This window comes from Cervus canadensis, chromosome 21, assembly GCF_019320065.1.
Source record: "Cervus canadensis isolate Bull #8, Minnesota chromosome 21, ASM1932006v1, whole genome shotgun sequence".
Taxonomy (NCBI): Eukaryota; Metazoa; Chordata; class Mammalia; order Artiodactyla; family Cervidae; genus Cervus; species Cervus canadensis.
The window spans coordinates 325,883-352,618 of NC_057406.1; the positions used below are offsets into that span (position 1 = coordinate 325,883).

General features: G+C 58.2%; 1 protein-coding gene across 9 annotated transcripts in view; it reads right to left on the reverse strand.

Moving 5' to 3' along the window:
* Positions 1–605: 605 nt before the first annotated feature.
* The window catches only part of PPP6R2 (protein phosphatase 6 regulatory subunit 2), a 62,404-nt gene continuing 36,273 nt past the window's right edge, over positions 606–26,736 (reverse strand). For 4 of the 9 annotated variants that reach the window (XM_043441280.1, XM_043441275.1, XM_043441276.1 and 1 more), the window contains 20 exons: positions 25,056–25,242; positions 20,478–20,615; positions 19,288–19,353; positions 17,894–18,006; positions 17,470–17,583; positions 16,257–16,383; positions 15,261–15,413; positions 9,431–9,634; positions 8,187–8,251; positions 6,685–6,800; positions 5,570–5,655; positions 5,354–5,434; positions 4,986–5,083; positions 4,638–4,695; positions 4,220–4,559; positions 3,761–3,932; positions 3,584–3,672; positions 3,041–3,185; positions 1,431–1,694; positions 606–1,342 (listed from right to left, as the gene is read on the reverse strand). In XM_043441280.1, the coding sequence (XP_043297215.1) occupies positions 1,246–1,342; positions 1,431–1,694; positions 3,041–3,185; positions 3,584–3,672; positions 3,761–3,932; positions 4,220–4,559; positions 4,638–4,695; positions 4,986–5,083; positions 5,354–5,434; positions 5,570–5,655; positions 6,685–6,800; positions 8,187–8,251; positions 9,431–9,634; positions 15,261–15,413; positions 16,257–16,383; positions 17,470–17,583; positions 17,894–18,006; positions 19,288–19,353; positions 20,478–20,543 (2,454 nt within the window). In that variant the 5' untranslated portion in view covers positions 20,544–20,615; positions 25,056–25,242 and the 3' untranslated portion in view covers positions 606–1,245. Of the gene's footprint in view, positions 1,347–1,430; positions 1,695–3,040; positions 3,186–3,583; positions 3,673–3,760; positions 3,933–4,219; positions 4,560–4,637; positions 4,696–4,985; positions 5,084–5,353; positions 5,435–5,569; positions 5,656–6,684; positions 6,801–8,186; positions 8,252–9,430; positions 9,635–15,260; positions 15,414–16,256; positions 16,384–17,469; positions 17,584–17,893; positions 18,007–19,287; positions 19,354–20,477; positions 20,616–25,055; positions 25,243–26,736 lie in introns of all 9 variants that reach the window. The other 5 variants (XM_043441278.1, XM_043441279.1, XM_043441281.1 and 2 more) reach the window with 5 other exon arrangements.

Consider the following 26,736-nt stretch of genomic DNA (forward strand, 5'->3'; position numbering starts at 1 on the left):
TGTTGTGGAGGGGTACAGAGGGGGACCCCACCCCCCGAAGCCGTCCTGCATCCAGAGGGGTGGGGCTGGCTAGGACAGGGTGCAGACTCACTGGCCCCTGGTCAGGTGAGAGTCCACGGGCCTGGGGGCGATGCCAGGAGGGTGGGCTCTCTGGGGCTCGGCGGGGAACGTGGGGTGGCAGGGCATGGCACCCTGACTGCATCTGCACTGGGAGCTCTGCTCCAAATGCCCGTCTGTCTCTTCCTCTCCGAGTCCTGCCCTTTGCCCTGACCGTCCCCACTGCCCTATTCTTGGGTGTAATGGGGGTCACTTGGACTGGGCCTCACTCGCAGTGGGTGCCAACCAGGTGTGGGGCGGCAGCAGGTCGGAGGTGGGGTGTGGCACTGCGGAGGCCAGAGGTCCGGGGTGGACACCAGAGCACGGGATCGGCAGGGCCGCTGGCAGCACCCACTGTGGGAGGGCTGCTCCCAGCCCGGGGACCGCCGCTGGGCTGAGGTCCTTGCCCCGTGCTCAACTCCAGGCAGAGCTGCTCTCAGCCGACTCAGGCGGGCCCCTGCCTGCAGCTCCAGGGCCTGCAGCTGAACAACAAACGAGACACACTGGTCTGTAGGTGAGAATAACCACCTTTATTGGAGTCGAGGGTCTGAGTGCCATCAGAACATCACGTGAGCTGACCCCGCAGGCCCCCCGGACAGCTCGGCGCCCCCAGCACTGCTGGGCCCTCTGCACCCCGCCCACGGCCAGCGCCTGCCTGGCACCCCTGGTGCACTGTGGGAGGCCCAGGACACCCTGCCAGGCCGCAGGGGGCTTGTTTTTTAAGGCAGTCGTTTGCAGCCTGGCACGGCCCGCTCCCAGGAGCTCTGGGCAGCTAGGACCCCATCTGGTCAGCCCCACTCCAGACCCACATCTGACCCCAGAGCCTCGGAAACCCTCTCCTGCGCCAGATAAAAAGTGCAAACACATGGCTCTTCCTGCATCTGTTAAAAAAAAAAAACTGGTAAAAAACAGGCAAGGAGTCCGGCCCGGCCCTCAGGCCTCTGGGGCTGTGGCCCTGGGCTCCTCACAGGCAGAGCCACGGCTGAGGCCTTATTGCTGTGTGCGGGGCTGGACCCCTGTGGCCCGCTCGGTCGGGGTCAGGCAGGAGAAATGCAGGCGGGGCTGTCCGGCTGGTTCCAACTGCCAGCTTTACCAATGCAGCATTTATTTTAAAATTAAATTAAATTAAATTAAAAAAGACAAACTGTGTCACCAGGTAGTTTTCTGGGTTGGGCGCCAAGACTGCGCAGCAGCAGCGTCACATGGGGCCATTGAGGGTGGCTCCTGAGGGCGACGGCCTGTCAGCCTGTCTGCAGGAAGGGGGGGGGTTCACTCAGGGCTGGGGTCCCCCCTATTCTGGTTCCCCCAGCCCTCCCCTGGCCTGACTGGCTCACCTGTGTCTCGTCACTGTCCCCAGGGCAGCCGCCATGGAAACGGCTGGGCTGGCAGGGGCTGCGGTGGTGACGGCCACCATGGGCCCTGGGGGGGCGGCCACGGCCAGCACGGGGGAGACGGCCCAGGGTTCGGGGCCCATGACGCCCAGTGCTACGGGGGCCGTCACAGTGGCCTCGGGTAGGGTAGCCACGGCGGAGGCAGCGGGCGCCTCGGCAGGGTCTAGGGGCACGAGGCCTGGCGGTGAGCTGGGGGCACAGTCAGTCCTGCGCGGCAGATGGGCTCTGGTTACCCGGGCCCCCGCTCTGCCGCCCCAAGTTCCAAACACTCCAGAGACACCCCCCTCCATCCCGTGCGGCCCTCCAGGCGGCCGCCTCCTGCCGGGAGCGCTCACTGGGGGCTGCCCATCCCACTGTGCTCACCACGGGCCCCATCTGCTCCTGGATGCCCCTCAGGGGCCCCCAGCAGCCCACACTCCTCCGTGGACCACGTGACCTAGGGCCATTTCCTGGACAGCTGCAGGCCACGTCTGCCCAGAAGGCACCCACCCACCCCTGGGGAGAGCGAGCGCAGGAGGGCAGCCTGGGTCCCAGGAGCGCCCACAGCATCCACTGGCTGCACCCGCTTCCACTACGCCGCATCACCTGCTGCCTCACGAGGACTCCAGGGAGGCAGTGAGGGGTGGGGGGAGCCTGCAGACAAGCCTGGCTCGTTACCCACAACGGCCCAAAGTGCACCCCCCAAACCAAAGGACGTGCTTTCAGAACATCGCCGAGCAGGTTTTGGGGGAGACGGGGGTCAGGAAGGGAAGAAGCTGAGCCGCGGGTCTCCCCAGGTGGCTCGGCGAGAACCAGCCCCTCCTGACAGGGGCGACTGCTCCCTCCCGGCTGTGCCCGTGACCACGGGCCCAACACCACGCCGGCCGGGATCTGCGTGCCCTGGGTCCCAGGAGCCAGTGTGTGCTGAGCCAGAGCTGGGCCCCCATGGACAGGCTGAGCCCCAGAAGCAAGAGAGAGGCTCCAAGGTGGCTGGGGGGAGCCGGGAGCAGCCCTGTCCTCCCTGCCCACCTGGCACCCCTCACACCGACTCAGCTCCGCCGCTCCCCCAGCCCAGAGCCCTGCCGCCCACGTCCCGTCTCTCATGCCGTGCCCAGCCCGGAGCCTCTGTCCACAGTGGGTCCCACAGGCCGTGGGCCCGCCCTGCACATGGAGTGGGTGCAGGGCTGAGCTTGAGGGGGGAACGCCCCAGTCAGGGCCTGGGCCTAAGCAGAGCCCCAAACACCCTCGTCCTACCGGTCCAGCGAGACAGACGTGTGTGTGTGTGTGTGTGTGTGTGTGAGAGAGGCACCTGGCAATGGGTGTGACTCTGGACTGGGCACCCACCCCAGGACGGCAGCAGCTCCAGAGCCACACACCCCCCGCCCCGGGACCCCCAAAGCCTGGCCATCCCCTCCAGAGAGGCCCGGGGTGGGCTGGCCTCTTGCTACCTCAGTGACCACCTGTGGCTTCCCCTTGGAGGAAGGGGCATCCCCCCTGTCCAGAGTTGGCCTCCGAGGAGTCACAGGGCCGCCAGGACGAGAGGGAGCCCCCTGCTGCCCACCCTCCGTGCTCACCTGGGGCCCGACACCGACAGCGGGGAGGCCTGGCTGGGACCCACACCAACAGCCCCCGAGGCAGCAGCTGCCTCCTGCTCATCCTCACGGCTGCTGGCGGCCACCAGGGGCGCCTTGCTGGGGACACACGCGCTCCAGGCACCAACTGCAAGATGGGGCCAGCGATGCCAGGTGAGGACAGAGGGCCGGTGTGGAGTGTGCGGGAACTTTGGCCCACACCCCGGGGACACACCTGTCCCCCACATCCAGTACTGTGTCTGTAAATTCACAGGAACTGCAGAGAACTGTCCTCCCCACAGGCAGGGCCACCACTCAGCCTGGTGGCTTCCAAGTCTGTCTGAGGGGGCTCAGGGCCAGACTCCCCAGGACGAGCACAGGGCGGCATGGTGCCCACGCCATCCGCTCCGGGAGGCGGCGGGCCAGCCCAGGGGCCTCGCCTGGAAGTGGGCCCTCCCCCGGCGACAGGCCCGCTCCAGGCCCCACCATCACCCTGGGGATGCGGCCGCCCCGCCTTCTCCTCTGCCCGAGGCGGCCCCCACTCACGGGCTCTCTCTGGGCCCTGGTTCAGGCCAGCCTGGGAGTCGCCATGACCAGTGTCCACTGGGGAGCTGCACCTTGGCCCCGCCTCAGAGCTGTGGACAAAGCCGACGCTGAGCCCAAGCCAGGAGGCCTGGCCTCAGGCAGCTGGGCCCGCCCCACTCCCCCCAGCGCCCACCTCACCAACAGAAAGGCTGGAAGTCGGTGAACTTGGCCCAGCCCTTCTCCTCTGGAGCAGAAGTGCTGGGGGAGCCGGCTGCCCACACACTGGAACCCACGTCCAGCGCCACTGCTGGGGCCGGGCCTGTGGCCATGGGAGTCGCTGGCCCATCAAACACGACCCACGGGGAACCTGCTAGGGGAGACAGGATGTCCATGTCCCTCGTCCAGCAGGCAGACCGGCCCTGCCCTGGGGTCCAGGCGTGACTGACAGAGGCAGCCCTGTCTGTAAGCAGGGGAGTCAGCGTGCCTCCCCCATTGAGTCCTGGGAACACCCACCCCAGCCAGGAAGGCGTGGCCGGAGGATGGCTCCGGGCTCCACCCAGAGACTGTCAGGGGCTGAAGGCGTCTGCTGCAGGGGTGGGGGCACCAGACCCTCTGTCTCTGGGTCTCCACCAAACCCCCTGCTGCCCTATCACCTACCTTCTGAGCCGCCCTCGACGCGGGTGCCTTCTTGCCGGCCGGCAGCTTGCGGGGAGCCTGCCGGAGCTGCGTCCGCACCCTCGCCCGCACCCTGGCCTCGGCGCTCCGGGCCATCCTTCCGGCAGCGCTCTGAGGCGTGGGGGCCCCCGAACCTGGAGGGAGAGGAGTCAGCAGCCCTCCCCGTGCACTGGGGCGGGGCGGGGCCGGCGCGTCCGGGGTCCCACCTGGCCCTGGTCACGCGGGCCGCACGGTGTGTCTCCTCGTCCTCCCAGAGGTCGTCGTCCTCGTCGAAGGGCTGGATGTGGTCGCTGCAGCAGGCCTCAAACAGCGCGGCGCCAGGCTACGGGAGAGTGCACGTGGGCCCCATGGCCTCGCGCCCGCAAAGCGTGGCCGCCCCCGAGAGCCCCCGCGGACTCACGCTGTCATCATCGGCGTCGACGCTGAAGCTGATCTCTGCGATCCTGTCAAACGGGGCGCTGCGGGGACAGCAGGGACACCGTCACCTCCACCAGGAGGAGCGGGAGGCGGCCCCGTCCGGACCGGAGGGACGGGGGCAGGGGCGCCACACTGTAGGCTCACAGCCGGGGCGACCTGCCCAGCTGCCCTCCCCTGAGGGCACCTCCAGACCCTGGGGTCACCCGTGGCATCCAGCTGAGGAGGTGGTGTGACAGCCTGAACAGGGTGGACCGCAGGCTGGGGACCTGGTCGGGCCAAGCGGCACCTGGCCCACAGGCATGAGGGAGGCGGGCACAGGCCACTGGCTCACTTGACACTGTCATCCTGCTCAGCAAACTCCTCGTCACTGAAGCCAAACTGGTCCACGAAGGTGGCCGTCATCTGCTGGACCTGGTACTCAGAGAACGCCTGGACGACAGGGCCGGCTGCTCTCAGGAGACGCCCTCAGCGGCCTCTCCCAGCTCCTGCCCCCTCGGGTGGGCGCCCAAGGCGGCCACATCCACACAGCCAACCATGTCCCCAAGGGTCTCATGGAGGCAGAGTGCCCGGGGCCCCTGCGAGAGGTGGTGAGGCTGCAGAGCCTTCGGGTGGTGGGGGGACCTCCCCTGGCCCCACCCGCGGCTCTGGTGACACTCAGGGCGCGGCGCCGTGGAGACAAGGAGGCCTGGTCACACATACCTGCTGCAGAGACAGCTCGTTGGGGAAAACGCCCTCCATGTCTTCGTCCTCACTCGAGGGGTGAAGGTGGTGTGTGCTCACCTGCAACGGCCAGGACGGGCAGGCGTAAGCAGGTGCCTCGCCGCCCCCAGCCCTCTGCACAGGCAGCCCCGTGAGCCCAGGCCAGGCGGGACCACGGGGCCCGCAGCGCTCTGCCCGGAGGCCAGGCCTGCTCACCAGGTCCACCGCGTTCCTGCGGTTGGCCTCCGACAGCGTCTCCTCCACGAAGCTCTCCCAGCGCCCACGGCAGTCCCCCGGGAGCCCTGCAGAGAAGGCCGCACACTGAGCCCCTAGGCCTCTAGAACCCTACGGCAGCACACGCCCCTCCTGGCCTCACAGGCCCGAGCCCGTGGGCATGTATTCCCCGGGAGCACGGGGCCCTGACGCCTGCCCCCCACATAGGGCCATTGCGGGCGTGCACCTCCGTCAGAGGCGCTGACCCAGCCCACCAGGGACTGAGCGCCTCGCTTGTATCGGTGGGCCCCCCCAGCTGCTTAGCTCACAGCTGTCCCTGGGCTGTGGGGGCCACGGCGGAGACCACTGAGGAGGCGACCTGGCGAGGGCATGGTAGGGGGCACGCCAAGGCCATACTCACGTGCCCGGCCAACTGGACGTCAGCAAGGCAGCTTCCCACGCCCCGGCGGGCTCAGGGCCCCCAGGTGGCACGCGGACCACCCCACCCAACAGCACGCACACCCAGCCAGGCTCCCAGACGGTGCGCACTCCTGTTCAGCATTCACCAGCGCCCCCCTCACCCCAGGCCAGCCCTGTCCTCAGCCTCCACGCCACAGCCCCTCAGCGCCCTGCCCTCTGGGCTGTCCCTCTCCCGCCCTCGGGCCTCGAGCCTGGCTCGTGTGCACTTGCCCCCAGTCCCCGAGTGCATGCCCCCGCTGGCACCCACTGCTCAGGAGGTGCTGTCCTCCTCCCCAAGAGGCCAAGCTGCCGGCCTTCTCCCATCTGAACCCCCTCAGGCCCTCCCAGCTCAGCCCAGGACGTGTGGTGCTGGGAGGGGCAGAGCAGCGTCTGGGACACGCAAGGGGCACGCGGCAGCCCCAGGTGGAGAGGCCATAGACCGCGATGAAGGGGGGCCCCACAGGGCTCCAGGCTGCTCTTAGGAACAGCACAAGCCGGGGTGCAGGGCTCGGCAGGGAACTGACTCAGGCCCAGGCCACTGGGCAGGTCAGCCCGTAGGAGGCAAGCTGACCGTCCAGCAGCAGGGCCAGTCCCACCCGCTGAAGGCCACACTGCAGGGGGCACCGTGGGCAGCGACACCCGGGCCTGGAGGCGCTCACCTCGGAAGATCTCGCTGACCTGGCTCTGCAGGGGGCCCCCCTCCAGGTTCTGCACCACTGCGTTGGCGATCCGGGTGAGGTGGCCCATGTTCCCGCGCCTCATGCCACCTGCTGCCCTAGGAGAGGGAGCATCAGGTCAGCGGGGTCCACCCGGCTCAGCCTTGCCCCGCCCCCTCCCACAGGCCGCCTCCCCGTGGAGCTCGTTGAGCAGCACAGGCTCGGCACCGGCGCCCCTCCACTCTCAACTCTGAGAGGCACGCGCTGTTCCCCGCACAGGTGGAGGCCCTGCAGACCAGCGTCGGGTCGGTGCTACGAGAGCCGCCCGAGGGCGTCCCGGGACCTGGGGGAACCGAGGACCATCCAGGGACCCAGCGGTGGGCAGCAGCAGGGGTGGCTGTCCCCGCCAGCACGTCTACACAGCCCCGAACACACGGCTCTTCTCAACCTCTTACCCACCCCTAGGCGGCCCACAGTAGAGGACGGGAAGACGCAGGCTTTCCGCGTTCAGAAACGCAGCCTTCACGTCCCAGGGGCACGGCTCCTCTTTCCACCGTGCTCTCTCTGCTCAGTTCGGTGACAGCCAGAGAGGACACCAAGGGTCCCGATTCGGTGGGCCCCCCCCGGCAGGCACAGGGGGCCAGGAGACTGGGAGGAACTGGCCCAGAGGTGGAGCCGGACAAAGGTGGAGGCCTGTGAGCAAGCTGCTCAGGACGCGGGAGAGCTGGGTTGAGGCGTCACACACCTGTCCACTGCTTCCTGGGGCTCAGAGGCCCCTCGGCTAACAGCACTGAGCCATTTCTCGACACAGGTACACACCTGTGCAGCGACATGCAAAACCCAGGAGGAGAGCCAGCAAGGCCTCCTGAGCTACCACACCCGGGCCCAGCAAAGGCGGGGCGGCCCCACCGTGCCTGGGGCTCCATGAGGATGGACTCAGGTCGGTGGGTCCAGCACAGCAGGACAGGAAGGATGAACCAGGTGAGGTCACAGAGACCCCCACCCAGAGCAGCCCCTAGGAGGGCAGAGTGGGAGCAGAGGGGGACTGGGGCGGCTCACTGGACCCTGCAGCCACACCAGGTACCCTGGCAGTCAAGACCTTCAAGCGGTGGGTGACACCACCTGCTAGTTTCAGAAAGGCCCCAGCCGATCAAAGGGACCAGAGGCCAGGAGGGGCAGGAAGGAGGCAGGAAGTGGCCTGGACGCGCTGTCAAGGGTTTGAGGCTTCCGTGAGCGCCATGGCTAGAGGCCAGGATGGGGAGGGTGTGGGACACAGGACTGGAGTCTCTGCTGCTGAGCAGGCGAGGGAAGCAGCGGGTGAAGGGCCCTGAAGCTGGGCGAGCAGGCCTCAAGGAGCAGGACCCCGAGCGCGGCCCAGCTGTGCCACCACCAGCCCGGCGCCTCAGCCCCGCCAGCACAACAGCTGCTCCCACGGTAGGGGGACCTGTCCTGGGAAACAAACCCTCCGCGGGAGCCTGAGCCCCACACGGGCCCCAGGTTCTTACTGAGTGTGGTCGTTGGCTTCCCAGGCCTCCAGGATCCTCTGGACCAGGCAACACTTCTGGAACAACTGGGGACAGGTGGCAGCAGTCAGGTCAGCGGGCGGCACGCCCCATCCGCCCACCCCCGGGCTGAGTGGGCTCAGCAGGCAGCACGCGGACATGTCAGCCCCGAGCTCCCTGTGGGCACACCCAGCATCAGAGCCCAGCCCTGTGGTCCCCACCACGGCCCCAGGCAGGTGCCGCCCAGCGCCATCCACGAGGGCACACACGTTCTGCCCAGCCCCCCTCCTCCCCGCTGCCTCCCGCTGGCCACCCCCTGCTTTCCCTGTTCAGGACGGAGGCCGCTGGCCCGGGGCTGCCCTGCCGCCAGCACTTCACAGCTTCCCCCGCCTGGAGAGTCTGTGCTGGGTCTCAGTCGCACCCATACCCACATGCAGCCTCACCATCTGGAAGGGCCCGAGCATCCACCCCGCCCCGTGACGCTCTCCCCACTGAAGCTGTCTTTCCTGTCGTCCAGGTCAGGCCTGCAGACGTGGCCCCTCAGGACTCTCTCCCAGGCCTCTGACCACAGACCCAGGGGCCCCTTGCCCAGCCCCTCCTGTCCTAGCCTTGCATCACCCCGGGGAGGGGCGGCTCGGCAGACTCCCAGGGCCCAGCCCAGCGTGCTCCGCTGGGCTCCTTGGCTTGGGGACCACGTGTGCCACGTTCTGCTTTTCCCTCCCTTCCTTAGTGAGCAACAAGGAGTGCTTAGACCAACTCCCTGCAGGCCTGGCACTGGCCACGCAGGGCTTGCAGCCCCCAGAAGGCCGGCTGGGCTATTGGGAAAGACGGGAGAGCTGTGCAGAGCAGCCACTCTTTCCAGAGGCTCTAGTCCCAGGAAGTCTTCTCATGACAATCGAGACACGTTTGCTCTCCCCGGACACTCCTGCCATGGCAGACATACCATCTGGGGGCCGCTCGTCCCCCACAGCCTGGATGAGCCAGCTCAGGCAGCATCAGGGCTCCTCGACGCCCCTCCCAGACCCTCCACCCACGAGCTCTGGGGTCTGGCAAGTGTGGATGCTCTCTTTGTGGCCTCCCGTCTCGTGGTTTAAAAGCAGAGCAGCCCACCCATGTCACGTGAGCTTAAGCAGAGAACGCAAGGCGCACAGCACGGCGTGTGCACACGGCCTGGCTGAACCTCAGGGCACACAGGACGCGTGGAGACCGGCGGGACACGGCAACTCGCGTGACCCTGCTGGACTTACGTGGGCCACCATGGTGCTCTCGGGGCGGCTGCTGGCAGGCTGGGGGGTTGCTGGGTCCCCGCTGGAGGGTGGAGGCTCCAGCCCACCCTCAGGTCCACTGGCTGCGGCCCTGTCCTCCCGGGCAGTGTGGGACAGGATGGCGGCTATGCAGAGCTCCACTTGGAGGTGCAGGAAGTTATTCCAGGTGTACTTAAAAAACAGGTCCTGCAGAGACAGGAGACGAGGGATGCACCCAATCTGTCTCCTGCGGGCGGAACCTGAGGGGACCCTGCTGTCCAGCCGCCTCTCACAGTTCCCCTCCCACTCCGCCCTGACATCTGGATGCAGGGCTTCTAGCAACTTCTGCGAAGAAGCACCTGCATCCCTCCCCATCCAGCCCAAGGCTGTGCTTCTGTCCCTAACCTCTGCTCCTGTCTGACTGCTTCCTGTGGGTTTGTTTCCGCCTGCCCCCCACCCCCGCCCTAAGTCAGAGGCATGGCCCACGGCCCACGGCGGCTCAGCCTTGCTCCCTCTCGGGTGCGTCTCCATGAGGCTGCGAGTTTCCTGTAAAATCACCTTTGCTACATGATACACGCTTTGCTATGTCATATTTTTATCATCCTTCTTTTATAACTTTATCTTTGACCCACAAATCACTGGGAGTGTGAGCAACTCTCCACTCCCTGGGGGCCATGAATAGGCGCACGTGTGGACATTCCCCAAGGGGCCTGGGTTGCAGCCCCAAGGGGCTGAATGGGCAGCAGCTTCCCTCGAGGGGCCTCCTCCAGACCTGCCTGAGGTCAGCAGGCTGCACCCTTACCCACGCCCCATGCCACCTCACATCCAGCAGGACCTATAGCAGCCCGCACCCAGACCCCCTGCTGCCCCCAAGAAAGGAAGCCAGGTGCGCAGGGTGGGGAGAAGGGGGGGGGGACGGGGTGCACACCACCCCAGGGTGTGGGTTTGGGGCCTCCTTCCAGGCTGGGGGGTGGGGGGGAGCTGGATAAAAGGAGGCGGCCTGTGGGCCTGCACGCGCTGCCCCAGAGATGCAGTCTCCAGGCTTCATGTCCTCTGCCTGTGCGACCTTGGGTGACAGGGAGGTTGCTTCATCTTCAACAGAGTCAGAACCACCTCCCCACACAGACCACACGACTTCACTGGTGAGTTCCACCAAACATTTAAAGAGGAAAGAACACCACCAATCTGCTTAAAGCTTCCCAAAGAACTGAAGAGGAGGGGGCACATCCTACCTGTTCCATCCTGAGGCCAGCATGCCTACACCAGCCACCACAGGCAAGAAGACTACAGCCCACATCCCTGATGAGCACCGAGGCGGAAACCTCCATGGGATAAGCAACACAGCGGCAGAACAAAGGCAGGCCGTGACCGGGGCAGGTAAATCCCCCAATCCCCCAACAACGGGTGCAGCGACATATGAAAGGCAGTGTGACATGCCACAGGAAAAGAACAAAGGGACTAAACCTACACAACCAGCTCAACTGACACTGAAGAAGCATCTGACAAAATTCAACGCATTTTCTTGGGAAAAATACTTAATAAGCTGCACGGTGACAGACAAAAACAGTCTCTGGTGGTGGAGGTGCACAGGAGCACAGAATTAAAAGCACACACACGACGCTGACACTGAAGGGCGAGACGGTCGCTGCTGGGACGGCCACGCGTAGGAGAGGGAAGCTGGACTCCTACCTCACACTGCACACACAGACAAACTCAAAATGGATCAAAGACCCACAAAAACTTAAATTTTAAAGCTCTTAGAAGAAAACATAGGGGGAAAGATGCAGAACAGTGGATTTGGCCAGGCTTTCTTAGGTACAGGTGTGACACCAAATGCTCAAGCAACAAAAGAAAAAAAAGATAAACCAAACTTCATCAAAATGAAAAACTTATGTGTGTCAAAGAACACTATCAAGAGACTAAAAAGACAACTCACATGATAGGAGAAAATAACTGCAACTGATACATCTAAGAGATTAGTATCAGAAAACATAAAGAACTTCAATTCAACAACAATAAAAAAATAAACATCTCAATTCAAAATGGGCAGAGGACTTGAACAGACATTTCTCCAAAGAAGATACTCAAATGGCCAGCAAAAGCACATGAAAAGATGCTCAACATCACCAACTACTGTGTGTGAGTGCATGCTTAGTTGCTCAGTTATGACCAACTCTTTGTGACCCCATGGACTGTATAGTCCACTAGGCTCCTCTGTCCATGGGATTTTCCAGGTAAGAATACTGGAGTAGGTTGCCATTTCCTACTCCAGGGATCTTCCCAATCAGGGATTGAACTTGTGTCTCTGGCGTCTCCTGGACTGGCAGGTGGATTCTTTACCACTGCATCACCGAGAAACACAAACCAAAACACAGTGAAGACTTCCCTGGTGGCGCAGTGGTTAGGAACCTGTCTTCCAATGTAGGAGCCATGGGTTCGATCCCTGCTCGGGGAACTAGGAATGACGTCCCATATGCCCCTGGGCAGCTGAGTCCGCCCCGCAACTGCTGAGCCCTCGCACCACAGTGGGCGTCTCTGCCTTCTGTAACTGAGACCTGACGTAACCAAACAAACAGGAAGGAAAGGGGAGGCGGGGCTTCCCTGGGGACAGTGGTAAAGAGTCCACCTGCCAACGCACAAGACGCAAGTTCAGCCCCCGATCCAGGAACATCCCACATGCTGCGGGGCAAGTCAGCCTGAGCTCTGCAACGAGACGACACCGCGATGAAAAGCCCATGCGCCACAACTAGAGGGCAGCCCTCCACGGCAATGAAGACCCAGTGTAGCCAAAAATAGAAATAAGCTTACTAAAAAAAAAACAAAATAGTGAGATACCACCTGAAACCCATCAGGATGGCTATTATCAAAAAAACAGAAAGCACGTGTAAGTGAGGCTGCGAAGAAATTGCCGATGCGAATGTAAAACAGTGTCCCACTGTCTCCAACAGCTGAATACAGAATGACTACATGCTCCATCAACTCCACCTCTGGGGATGCAGTGAGAACAAGCGACAGCAGGGACTGAGCTTTCTTACATACCCACGTTCACGGGAGCGTTTCCATGGGTTCTCAAGGCAAGGATGCTGAAGTGGTTTGCCATTCCCTTCTCTAGTGAACCACATCTTGTCAGACCTCTCCACCATGACCCGTCCATCTTGGGTGGCCCTACATGGCATGTCTCATAGTTTCATTGACTTAGACAAGGCTGTGGTCCATGTGATCAGACTGGTTAGTTTTCTGCGACTGTGGTTTTCAGTCTCTCTGCCCTCTGATGGAGAAGGGTAAGAGGCTTATGGAAGCTTCCTGATGGGAGAGACTGACTGAGGGGGAAACTGGGTCTTGTTCTGATGGGCAGGGCCATGCTCACTAAAACTTTAACCCAATTTTCTGTTGATGGGCAGGGCTGTGTTCCTTCCCTGGTATTTGACCTGGGGCCAAACTATGGTGGAGGTGATGAAGATCATGACAACTTCCTTCAAAAGGTCCCAGGCACACACTGCTGCACTCAGTGCCCCCACCCCTGCAGCAGGCCAGCGTCGACCCACACCTCCACCGGAGACGCCTGGACATTCACAGGCTAATCCGGGTCAGTCTCTTGTGGGGTCACTGCTCCCTTCTCCTGGGTCCTGATGTGCACCTCGTTCTATTTGTGCCTCCCAGAGCTGTTTCCCCAGTTCTGTGTAACTTCTGGAGGCTCTATGGTGGGGTTAAGGGCAACCTCTTCTAAGAGAGCTTATGCCATACCCAGGTCTGCTGCACCCAGAGACCCTGTCCCTGCAGCAGTCCACTGCTGACCGTACCTTGTTGTGGATCACAACAAACTGTGGAAAATTCTTAAAGAGATGAAAATACCAGACCACCTGACTTGCCTCTTGAGAAACCTGTATGCAGGTCAGGAAACAACAGTTAGAACTGGACATGGAACAACAGACTGGTTCCAAATCAAGAAAAGAGTACAATATACAAAAGGCTGTAAATTGTCACCCTGCTTGTTTAACTTATATGCAGAGTACATCATGAGAAACACTGGGCTGGATAAAGCACAAGCTGTAATCAAGATTGCCGGGAGAAATGTAAACAACCTCAGATATGCAGATGACACCACCTTATGGGAGAAAGTGAAGAGGAACTGAAGAGCCTCCTGATGAAAGTGAAAGAGGAGAGTAAAGAAGGTGGCTTAAAACTCAACATTTAGAAAACTAAGATCATGGCATCTGGTCCCATCACTTCATAGCAAATAGATGGGGAAACAGTGGAAACAGTGACTGACTTTATTTTTTGGGGGCTCCAAAATCACTGCAGATGGTGGACTGCAGCCATGAAATTAAAAGACACTTGCTCCTTGGAAGCAACGTTAGGAACAACCTAGACAGCACATTAAAAAGCAAAGACATTACTTTACCAACAAAGGTCCGTCTAGTCAAAGCTAAGGTTTTTCCAGTGGTCATGTATGGATGTGAGAGTTGGACCATAAAGAAAGCTGAGGGCTGAAGAATCGATGCTTTTGAACTGTGGTGTTGGAGAAGACTCTTGAGAGTCCCTTGGACTGCAAGGAGATCCAACCAGTCTATCCTAAAGGAGATCAGTCCTGAATATTCATTGGAAGGACTGATGCTGAAGCTGCAACTCCAATACTTTGGCCACCTGATGTGAAGAACTGACTCGCTGGAAAAGACCCTGATGCTGGGAAAGATTGAAGGTGGGAGGAGAAGGGGATGACAGAGGATGAGATGGTTGGATGGCATCACTGATTCAATGGACATGAGTTTGAGTAAACTCTGGGAGTTGCTGATGGACAGGGAGGCCTGGTAAGCTGCAGTCCATGCAGTCGCAAAGAGTCGGACACGACTGAGCGACTGAACTGAACTGAATGGCAGCATTATTAAAAATGGTCATAACGAGGACTTCTGCGGCAGTCTGGGTGTTAGGGCTCTGCACTTGCAGGGGGCACAGGTTTGATCCCTGGTCAGGGAACTAAGGCCCTACATGCCATGCCTCATGGCCAAATGAAAAGTAAGTATACAAATTTTTTTTTTTTAAATGGCCAAAATGTGGAAGCAACCCCACTGTCCATCAATGTATGAACGGATAAACAAAACGCAGTATATCCACACAATGAAATATCTATCATTCAGTCTTAAAAAGGAAAGAAACTGTGACACATGCTACAGCACGGGTGAGCATCATTCTAAGTGAAACAAGCCAAACGCAAAAGGAGCACAAAGGCCACAGACCCCACTTACGCAGGCCAGTGGGCTAGTCAGACCCTCAGACAGGAAGCACAAGGGCGGGGCCAGGGAGTGTGGGAAGATGAGGACTGAGTAAGAGTCAGTCTGAGAAGACGAGAAAGGCCTGGAAATGGTGGTGATGGCTGTAGAACAATGTGAACAATGAACCACATGAGTGACAATTATTACAATGGTGTAGCTCACGTTATATATGTATGTTTTGCCAGAATCAAAGAAAAGTGAAAAGTGGGAGTGGGAGAGAGAATCTGCTTTGGAGGAGGGGAGCAGAAATGAGGCCTTTCCCTGCTGCCCTCTGACCCACATCTGGGCTCCACTGTCACAGCAAAGCCCAGGAATTTCCCCTAGGGCAGGCGGTCCTTGAGGCCCAGTTCCAAGGCGGTCCTTGTGGGAGGACGAGGAGTGGCTCTTCAGGCTGTTTTAGGCTGAAGAGCTATAACATTCTGAGGCAGAAACGAGAAAGGGGAGGCCCGTTTCCCCAACGCCTCTGCTTTCAGGGCCGCCCTGTGTGAGCCGACACTGAGGCGGGCCTGGCCTGGGGCTGCGGGCCGGCCCCGTTCCTGACCGACGCCCGCAGGCCCACTCACCAGCAGCAGCCCCATCGTGTTGAGCCGGCAGAGCTCCTGGTTGACGCTGGGAGTGCCCGTGTGCAGCAGGGCGGCCACGAGGCGGGCGCTGTGCAGGCGTGCGTTGCCCAGGGGCTCCTCCAGCACGCCGACGGTGGTCAGGATGGCTGCTTTCTGCAAACACAGAAGCACCGCCAGTTAAAGCCTGTGCCCACCTGTCTCAGGAGCCAACTGTCAAAGGGCCAGGGCCACAGCTATATGACATGGCCTAGTCGGGGAGGAGCCCTCAAGGTGGTCTGTAGGAGGAGACCGGGAGTCAGTCAGGTGAAGGGCCTCAGCGCTTCCCTCAGGGCTCAGAGCGTAAGCCCTGGCGGGCTGCTGCTGCTCGGAGCCTGGAGCACCCTGGTCTCAGCCAGCCAGCCACATGGGTGTGACCTGAGCGCGTAAGACAGAGGAGACTGATGACGAAGCTGGCCTCGTGACAGGGGCATCCTGCATGCAGTCCACCTTTTCATTAGTAGAATGTTCCAGAATCCCTGCCTGCACAGGCCCCCCTTTCCAGTGGGAAGCAGCCCACAAGTGGCTGGTAAACAATGAGCAGCACAGGAGAGCACAGACGGTGCGGAGGAGGAGGCCTACGAGAGGCTGGGCGGGCGGGCCGCCCTGGCTACGCTGCAGGACCGAGGGGGTGAGGAAGTGGGCCTTCCTCAGTGTGACCAACTCTGCCCAGAACTGCTCAGCAGAGCTAAGGGTCTCCCTTGGGACCCCCTGACCCTTGGCTGGGTATCCCCAACACAGAGGCTGGGCCTACAGTGCACCTGGGCCTTGGGCAACCCCTTATCAGAAGACAGGAGTCATCTGGGGGACAGTGAACCGCTCTACTCTCAGGCCTCCCGTAAGGGAAGACGGACACTCAGCAGATGGGGCTTGAGTGTGCCCGCCATTGCGGGCAACGCATGAAGTCCTCGCCTCACCAGCAACCCCACCCACAAGGTCACCTCTGCTCAGGACGCCTACCTTGGGCGGGCTGAGCAGAAGCTGGTGGAAGTCCTTCAGTCGTGGCTCAACGCCGCGCAGGACGCCGGGGCTGACGGTGCACGACCTGTCCAGTCCCTGACAGCAGGAGTCCAGCAAGCCCTCTGACCTGTGGACCAGAAGTGGCTGGACACAGGGATGCCCCACCACCCCCTCCCCGCCCCGCCGTCATCCTGCAGCCCTCCAGGCCGTGTCCGCTTGTCTCCGGGGGCGCTGCTGACTGTCCGGGAGGCAGGCCGGGCAGGCCGCGGGCGTCACAGCCCGGATGAGCTTGGTTCCCTCCCGCCACCTTGAAAACCTTCCTGCTGACCCCTCCTCGCCTGAGACACAGACAGGACTGGCCACACCACCCCTTTGGCTTTTTCATATAAACTGTTTCCAGTTATAAAAGTAATACACCGTCATTATAGAACACAATGTTTAAATACATGAAAGGATAAAAATACCAAAGAAAGCTAGCTGCCTGTCTCTTCCCAATGGTCCTGCTGTCCCTGCTCTGCAGGCGACCAGAGGCCCCACTTCCTGCGCGAAGGGCCCAGCCTCCCTGGGCTCATGCAGATACAACGTGAATATTCTGGTTGCTGAACCAGATAAAACGATGATAACATCATAATTCTAGTTTTAGGTAATAAGTATGTACTGGGTACCAGAGTGACAAAGAGAAACTGCTAACAATCTCACCACTGAAATTAAGTCAATTTCTTGTCATTTTCTGGTTTTCTCTTTCTTCAAAAAAAAAAAAAAAAACGAAAGAAAACGAGCACAGGCTGCAGTGAAGCCCCTCCAGAACAGGGACACGAGACGACTGCAGTCTCCTTGGGGGTCAGACCACCAGCAGCGCATGTGACAGGACAGCAGAGAAGCGCGCCCACGCCACACGCACACCCGCACACGCTGCAGGGATGCATCCGGACGGGCCCTGGGGAAGCCCACAGCCACGCCCATTCCACGCACATGCGCACAAACACTCTGCAGACTAGAGACAGGGTTCCTTCGGGCTGAGGCGGGAATGAGACTGATGGCGAAAGGTGAAAGGAGGCTTGGCCACTGCCATAAGGTTATCTTTCAACAAGGAAGTATCCCCAGAATTACTTTCATAACTAAAAATGTTAAAAACGCAGACAGCACACCCCAGCCGCTGCCCTGGGCATCAGGCCACTGAAGGGGCAGCTCTTCCCTCTTGGGGGACACTCACCCTGCCCGCCTGGGTTCCAGCAAGGTAAGTAACACCTGTGTCCCGCTGACGAGGCAGAGTTCGGTCTGCACTCCATCAAACATGTTCCTCAGCAGCTGCTCCACGCACTCCTGCCTGTAGGACATGCACGAGGTCATGGCCTGGCAGGCAGACACACAGACCCCACCCCCATCAAAGGAGCAGCACCCCGAACCCCAGAGGGGCCCTACTTGGGGCTCAGGCTGGGCACCCAGGGTCCTCAGGACACAGCTGCCCCAGGGCCCGTATTCTCTGGACCTACCAGGAGACCCCCAGAGACCCCTCCCCTGAGGAAGAGGTCCATCGAGGTAACCCTGGGTCAGGGCGAGCTCCTGACAAGTGATCAGAAGTGGCGGCGTCCCCGGACCCCCGCCCCCAGGCCCACAGCGCCACGGCCCACACTCACGACTCCAGCACCGTGAGGAGGGGGTCTGGCTGCGGAGCCTCCAGCAGCTGGCCGCCCTGCTCCCTGCCCAGCCGGATGATGTCACAGAGCGTCTGCGAAGCATTGGATTGCCTCTGCAAGATGGGCACAAAGAGCCCGCCCTCAGGGCCAGCCTCTGCCCACAGGGTGCAGACCTGGCCGCCCCCCAAGAGCACCCACTGGGCCTTGGTAGGCAAGTGCGCCCCGCAGATCCTGCTCCAGGTCTCTGCTTTAGATCAGTAAGTAGCTATTAACACATAGGGTGAGTCCTGTGAGCTAATGAAAACAGGCAAGTTGCTACAGGGAACACAAAGGACTCAGCTTTTCTATGGAAACGTGAAGCCCCTGAAAATGCAGATTCTCTGACTCGGGGCACTTGACAACTGCGTGGGATTAGGCTACGGAGCAGGTGAATAGGATCAGAGGAAGACTCAACTGCCGGCTCCGAGCAGGCAGCATCACATGCCCAGCCCTGACGTGCGTGGCACAGGGGATGGGGCTGGAGGAAGTGTTCTACGGCTCTTTCAGGGCAAATGAGAGCAGCCGGGTGCCCCCAGGCCTGGGGAGTGGCCAGTCAGCACCCAGCACTCACCCCAATCTGGAGCCCAGCAACCCTTGCCCGCTGCCTGGTCACCCCCTGGGCAACACAGCCCCACACAGCACAGCCAGGCAGCAGCCAAAGGCAAGACACAAGTCAGCATCGCGTTCCCGAAGCCCCGAGAATTGGGCGCAGCTGTCCCGAGTGGAAGATGCCTCTCGGGCCACACCTGATGCCCACAGTGACGCCCCAGGAGAGGGGGCCGCCCCACAGGCTTCCTCCAGGGCTCACGCCCTGGGACTCCCTCCTTGGGAGCAAGGCGTGGCCAGTGAGGACCGTCCCCGAGAGGGGTGCCTGGGCCAGAGGAGCAGCAGCAGCTCTGAGCTGCCTGCAGAGCGGGGGTGGGGGGGGTGGGGGTGGGGAGGCGGGGCGCAGAGCTGAGGGCAGCCTCGGCCAGCAGCCCTCAAGAAACTGAGTCTTGCCAAGCCCCCAGGGGTGGATCCTGAGATGATCACAGTCTTGTGACAGACCCTGGGCAGATGACCTGTGACCCTGGCCCATAAAAACTGAGATAAAAAAGACTGTTACAAACAACTAACGTTTGGGGTAATCTGTTACTCAGCCACAGATAACTAATACATTTCTATTCAAATTGATTTTTTATAATATGTATGTTTTATGTTTTAGAAAAAAACTGTCCAGAAGTCAGTGCCTGATTAGAGGAAGAGGAAAACTCGTCAGTCCACGTCTGAGGAGGAGTGGCCTGCCCTCAGACAGCGCCCACGGCCGCCCTGAGCTGGATTCCTGCCCCAAGGTGGCTCCGTGAGTCCCTACTCACGTCTTCATCCTGACTTGGATGGATCAGCTCCACGAGTCTCTGGATGGTCTTCTCTTCATTAAGCCACTGAAAAGGAAATGGAGGCCTGTCAGTGACCACTCACATCTGACTGAATGGAAGGGAAGTCCTTCAGGGCAGCAGAAATCTACAGCCAAGCTCTAGCAGAGACACCTCACCGCACCAGCGTGCACCCAGGCCCAGCAAGCACAGGCAGTGGCCGAATTCTGGAATGACCTGAAGACACCAAGAGGAAGGAGGCCCCGTCCACATGAGCCCATGGTTCACTTGAGCACACGCGACTCTGCTCACAGGACACCCCCGCGGCAGAGCCAGGAGCACCCCTGCCGGGGCCTGGGGGTGCACTCCCGCACACAGCCCAGCTGCTCCTGGCCGCACTCGGGCCTTCCTGGCCCTTCCACATACTTCCTTATCCAAAACAGGCTCAGCGTGTCCAGAGCAGGGTTCCCACCAGCTTCTAACAACGCTGATGTTCACGCTGTGCTAACCAAGCCACAACAGCTACTACAGTTCATTCTTGGTGGGCGGCTCCTCCGTAATGAAATGAGGTTACGAACCTAAGAGTGACAACTGTCAATGCCAGGAGCTGGAAACTGGTCACAAGGACCAATCTTCTCACTCATCTTACTTTAAATTACAAACAAAACCTGCCAATCAACAGCTGACAGTGACCCAGCAGAGATCTCCCGGGCTCCCTAGCTGAGCACCGTCTCTTTTCTGGGAAGCCCGGGGAGCTGTGGGGGGCACCTCGCTGCGAGAGTGTCAGGACCGACAGCAGGCCAACTCCAGGGTGCGAAACCGCTCTCCGTGGGGCCCTGAAGGCAAGTGCTTCCTCGCAGGCAGGCGCCCGGGGGCACAGGACGAGTGCCCCACAGAGCCCCGGCAGCCCCCCGGGGGAAGGCGCAAGCAAAGCGTCCCCTTCTCTCTGCTCGGGAACGGACCGCGGCAAGACAAGGGAAAAGGTGCAGAGGACAGATCCCACCTCAAACACAAGCCGCCATGAGAACCCCTGAGGGCCCAGCCAGGAGGGAAGATCCTGCTGGGTGGAAAGCCGGGTGCTGGGCACCCCAGCGCTGCTCTGCCAGCTCCCGCCTCCCTACGCCAGGCGCTTAGTCCACACTCAGAGAAGCTGCAGAGCCGTGCAGACAGGGAGGAGGGGCCCACACACTCACGTGCAGGACTTCCTCCCGGAGTCCAGCAGGTTCCACGCAGCTGACCAGGCGCAGCAGCAGGTCCATGAGGGCTGACGTTCCAATGTGCTTCAACACCAGGCTGATGAACTTGTCCTTCTTCCTCAGGAACGCAATCACCTGCAACCAGATGGGGTCTGAGAGGCGAGTAGGGCTAGGAAACACTGTCTTCCCCCGAGAACTGCCATAGAAAGATTCATTTTCAGCAACACTGAGCAGAAATAATGGAAAGACATGGAAAGAGTTGTAAGAAAGACGCCCTCAGTGACAGGCAGAGACCTGAACACAGACAAGTCCAGGAGGCAGTGGGGAGCCTGAGAGGGCCCTGGGCTGGCAGAATTTCCCCCACACTGAGCCTGGGCACCGATGGGGCCCAGAAACCTGAGTGAGACGGCGCAGTGACCACTCCATACGCACTGCCTCAAGTCTTCCCAGCAAGAATGACCAGTGCAGACAAGAGCTGACAGTCCCTGGACACGAGTCACAAATCTGGAAAGCTGACAGGCCCTGTAGATGGCGGAAGGGACAGGACTGAGGTTTTGGAAAAGGAGGGTGGAGAGGCGGCTGAGCATGAGTCATGGGCGCAGTGGCTGAGCACAGATGGCTGGGAGAGGCCCACGCAGAGGCATCCTTGGCCACCGGAAGAAGGGGCCTGCGAGTTCAGGCCACTGCACTGAGGCAGACCCAGGGCTCTACCGGGGCCATGGGACACGCAGGAGGCAGGGGGTCCCAACTGTCCTCATTCTGGAAGTGAAGCGGGGAGGAGAGGCAGGAGGAGGAGGAGAGGGAAGAGAGGCAATGGGGAGCAGGGGGACTGGTATTTGAACAGAGCGGTTAAACTCGTAGAGAGAAACGGGAGACAGCAGAGAAGGCTCCGGGAACATCCCCCATACACCCAACAGATACAGACCCTGTTACAAGAGCGCATCAGGAACAAGTTATGCCAAATTCTGTATGTCTGAAAAATTAAGTTTCTTTGAGAAACATACTTATGTAAACTGAGAAAAAGGAAAAAAAAATGGAGTTTGAGCGTCAAAAGAAATAAAATCTATAATTAAAAGCCTCCCCATACAGAAAACTCCAGCCTGCAATAGCTTTACTAGAGAATTCTGTCAAACATTTGAAGAAAAATATCCCAATCTTATGCAGGACTCCCCTGGGAAACATAAAATGAAAGCATATGCCCCATATCATTGTATGAGGACATAAAATCTTGATTCCAAAACTTCCTGTGGGCACTTTAAGAAAAGGCAACGATGGAAGGACCTGCTGCAGGGCGCAGAGAACTCCGCTCAGCAAGCTGTCAGGCCTGTGAGGCCAGAGTCTGCGAGCGGGCACACGCAAACGCAAACTGCCGCGCTGTGCGCCTAGAACCAATGCAACACGACACCCAACAGAGGGAAGAGAGGCAATGGGGAGCAGTGGGACTGGTATTTGAACAGAGCGGTTCAAATACCAGAGCTGGTACACCAGCTACACCCAAAAGAAGTCCTTTTTAAAGGAAACCATAAGCCAATCTCACTGATGACAACAGACAAAAAAGTAGAAAAAAAAAAGCAATATGAAAAAAAGCATAATGTATCACCATGAAGTTGAAAGTATTCCAGGAAATCGACAATTATCTCAGTAAAGTTTCTCAATAAAAAAGATACTGTTTGGAACAACATGAAAATATAAAGCACCTAAGAATAAACATAACGAAAAATATGTAAGACTGCTACCCTGAGAACAAGGTTACTGAGAGAAATTAAAGAAGCCCCAACTTCTCAGCTTTTCACTAGAGTACAAAAAGCAGCCAAATGGGGGCAGCTGTGCTTCAGAAAATTGGTTTTTTTTTACAAAAACAGTTGGCAGGTTGGTTTTGGCCTATGGGCTGTAATTAGCCAACCCCAATCTACAGGTAGTGCAAGCCTAATCAAAATTTCAGGAGGTTTCTCTGGGGAACAGGGTAGAATGTGTAAAGTGACAAACTCATTCTAAAAATCTGCTCATCCTAAAATAATGCAAAGGCAAAGAATCGTAAAAACAACCTTGAAGAAAACAAAGTGAGAAGACTGATTCTATAAAATATCAAAACTTATACAGTAATTAAGATAGTGTTGGGCTCATAATTACAAACAGGACTGACCGCAGAACAGAAACAGACATACCGTGTGACTGCAAGAGGAACGTATAGTGCTGAGCCCACTGGATGCCACAGTAAAAAGCACCTCAACCTTACACCATTTATAAGAATCAATTTCAGGTGGACTGTAGGTAGAAATATCAAAAGTAAAACAATAAAAATAAATTAATTTTCTGGGCTCCAAAATCACTGCAGATGGTGACGGTAGCCATGAAATTAAAAGACGCTTACTCCTTGGAAGGAAAGCTATGACCAACCTAGACAGCATATTAAAAAACAGAGACATTACTCTGTCAACAAAAGTCCATCTAGTCAAGGCTACGGTTTTTCCACTAGTCATGTATGGATGTGAGAGCTGGACTATAAAGAAAGCTGAGCACTGAAGAATTGATGCTTTTGAACTTTGGTGTTAGAGAAGACTTTTGAGAGTCCCTTGGACTGCAAGGAGATCCAACCAGTCCATCCTAAAGCAGATCAGTCCTGGCTGTTCATTGGAAGGACTGATGCTGAAGCTGAAACTCCAATACTTTGGCCACCTGATGTGAAGAGCTGACTCGTTGGAAAAGACCCTGACGCTGGGAAAGATTGAAGGCAGGAGGAGAAGGGGACGGCAGAGGATGAGATGGTTGGATGGCAGCACTGACTCAAAGGACATGGGTTTGGGTGGACTCCCAGGAGTTGGTGATGGACAGGGAGGCCTGGCGTGCTGTGGTTCATGGGGTCGCAAAGAGTCGGACACCACTGAGCGACTGAACTGAAAACAATAAAGCTTCTAAAAAATAATACAGAGTATCTCTATGATTTTGAAGTAGATAAAAGTTTAACGGACAAAACAAACAAAAAAATAAATAAAGACTTATGACTTGCACTACATGAAAATCAGAACCTCTGTTCATTAAAAAAATACAATTAGGAGAGTAAAAACCAAAAAAAACAAACAAAACCAAAAAAACCAGCAGACAGAGTAGGAAAAGATGTTTGTAACACAAAACCAACAAAGGGAGAATTCCCTAGCAGTGCAGTGATTTGAACTTGAGCTCCCACTGCCGAGGGCATAGGTTCAATCTCTGGTAGGGGAATAAAGATCTGGTAAGCTGTGTGGCACAACCAAAAAAAATCAGGGGACTTGTATCCACAAAATAGACAATTCTACAAAAGAAAACAAAACAGAGAGGCTGAAAGAAAATGGGCAAGAGACTTCACACAAAAAATATCCAAATGGCCGATTAATATACAAAAAGATGCTCATCCTCACTAGTTACTAAAGTGATGCAAAGTAAAACCACAATGCTGTTATCTACATCTATCAGAAAAGCGGAAGTAAACCGAGGGATCGCATTAAAGGCTGGAGAGGAAGCACAGCAGCAGGGACTGTCCTCTCCCGCCGGGACTGCAAGCAGCCTCAAGCACCTTCACTTCAGCCACTCACGTTGCCCACAGGACCTACCAACAGGAGAAAGGAAGTCCTCAAGCGTCAGAGACTCACACCGCACTGCTTACAAAACCGACACGCTGTCTGGGGTTCGTTCTGAAACTGCGCACTGGGGACGGTGAGCAGGGGCAGGAGTCCTGAGGTGGGCGCCGGGCACAGGTGCCAGCACACCGCACGGCCGCCCCGGGACGTGTGCGGCAGGCGCACGCGTTGTCCCCAGAAGAGCCGTGCCCCAGCTGCATGAGGCGAGTTCGCCCGTGCTTCACAGAAACCTGTGAACACTGGGCGTGCCTTTTGTTCTTTGGCTGCACCATGTGGCTTGCAGGATCTTAGCTCACCGACCATGCCACCTACAGTGGACATGCAGAGTCCTATCCACTGGACAGAGGAGAGCTTCTGTTTATTTGCTTTGAAATAGTAAGTGCCCTAGACTCAAAGGAGTCTTTCCCAGGTGGCGCCAGTGGTAAAAAGTCCGCCTGTCAATGCAGGAGACACAGATTCCATCCTGAAGTCAGAAGATTCCCCAGAGAAGGAGATGGCTACCACTCCAGTATTCTCGCCTGGAAAATCCCATGAACAGAGGAAGCTTGCTATAGTCCATGGGGTTGCAAAGAGCTGGGCACGACTGAGCACACAGGCATGGTATAAACACAGACACCGGCCACCCACCGAGATGCAACAGAAGGAGCCCTACGGCCCTAGCATCACGCAGGCACACCCGAGACCTCACGCCGGGACCGGTGAGGGAGAGGACAAGCCGGCCGAGCCTGGGGCCCAGTGCACTCCCGAACAGGGCACGTGCTGCTCGTGCAGAGCGGGCCAGTGGCCCTCTCTCTTGGGAAGACCGCTTCTTCATCCGTCCCAGCTCCCACGGCAGCAGCCATGCGGCTCCAGGCGTGTCCCTCAGAGCAGTCAGAACCCGCCCCCCACAGCGACGGCTGACCGCATGATCGGCATCAGCCAAGACTCCCTCCCAAATCATGCGGGCTGGGTGGATGATTACCTGTTCAGTTTTTCTTGCGATGAGATTGCCAATGGTCTTGCTGAAGAAACTGGCGAGCAGAGGATTGAGGGGCGGCTCACGGTCCAGGAAGTTGTAAAGAACGTTCAGCAAAGTCTCATCCCCTCCCAGCCTGTCGTTGATTTGTGGCACGTCGCACGTAAGTAGCTCGCAGGCTGTGTTCGGGTATCTGCAGGGGCACAGAGCAACGGCTGGGTGTGAACTGGACTTCTCCACTGCTCAGGAAGCCGCTCAACAGTCTTCTCTTCGGAAGCAGCTCCACAGGCAAAAACCAAAATGACTACACCTCTCAATAGAATAAAAACGTGATTATTCTGTGACCAACCGGCATTTTTTACTAGAAGCTCAGCGTTGAGTCATCCTCTCTGCTGGCTCCTTATACCCTAGACCTGACGCCCTACACTCTCGGACTCCGTTCCTGTTTTCTGTGGACCCTCTTCTAATCTTCCGGCCTCTCCTCCGCCCTCCACTCTCTTGCCAGGCCTGCCACGTGCGTCAGGTCGTCCTTCCCGCTCCACACCCTGCTCACCCCCACACCCCAACAAGCACAGACCTGGCCGTTCCCAGACTGAAGCAACCCTGCGTCACAGCTGATGACGAAGCACCAAGCCACGTGTTATGCGAATTATTATTAAGAAATGCTGTCTTGGGAATTCCCTTGTGGTCCAGTGGCTAAGACTCTGTGCTCCTGATACAGGGGGGCTGGGTTCGATCCCTGGTTAGGGAACTAGATCCCACATGCCACAACTAAGACTCTATGCAGCCAAATAAATAAAAATAAATGTTTAAAAAAGAAATGCTGTCTCGCTATCCATACTGTTTGCTGAACCCAGGGTAGGCAAGGCACAAGTGGGAAAGCTGGAAGAAAGCTCGAGGAGCCGTAGGAAAGGCAGACGTGTTTTATTCCTTCCTGACTGGCACAGCCGCCACGGCAGCAGACACACGGCGGTCTCTCCTCTTGCTGCTGACCCAGTGGGCAGTCCTAACGCAGCCGTGAGGTAGCCATAACCCGGAGGCCAGGGCTTTTCAGGTGGAGCTTACATGTTGCAGGGAGCCGGCCTGAATGTACAGGCCCCTTACGGCTCTAAGAGAGATCAAAAGGTCTCTCTTTGTCCTGCCACCCCTTCTTGTTAAAGTATAGACTGGCATTTGTCTCCTTCAGGGAAAAAACACACCGGTGACCTTTTTGCCTGTTTTTCTGGTGCTGATAAGCTCATCATGCCTGAAACCTGTTTTCCATCTAATGTTCTATTGATGAAGCCTGTTTTCTATCTAATGTTCTAATGATCTTAATCATGTTGGGCGCTAGGGTAATTAACACTTTGCTGATCTTGAGTGTGGGAATTTAAAACATCTGTAGCTCTGCACGTATGCAAACCCTCGATCTATTCTTAGTAACTCCTGTTAGCGTATATATAGGCATGGTATTCTTCAATAAAGTTGGCGGAGTCAGACGCAAGCGGACTCCGTCCCTCTCAACTCCATCTTTCTCTTTCTGAGTCTTCTTTTTCCTAGGTACTCTGGTGATTGCGTTCTTGACCAGTTCGTTTGCCGGCAGGCTCCGGCACATATGTTTACAGAATAAAAGTGGCCCGTGGCCGAGTGGGCACACTGTGTGCAGTAAGTGACCTCAGCTGCTATATAACCATGCATTTACAAAACG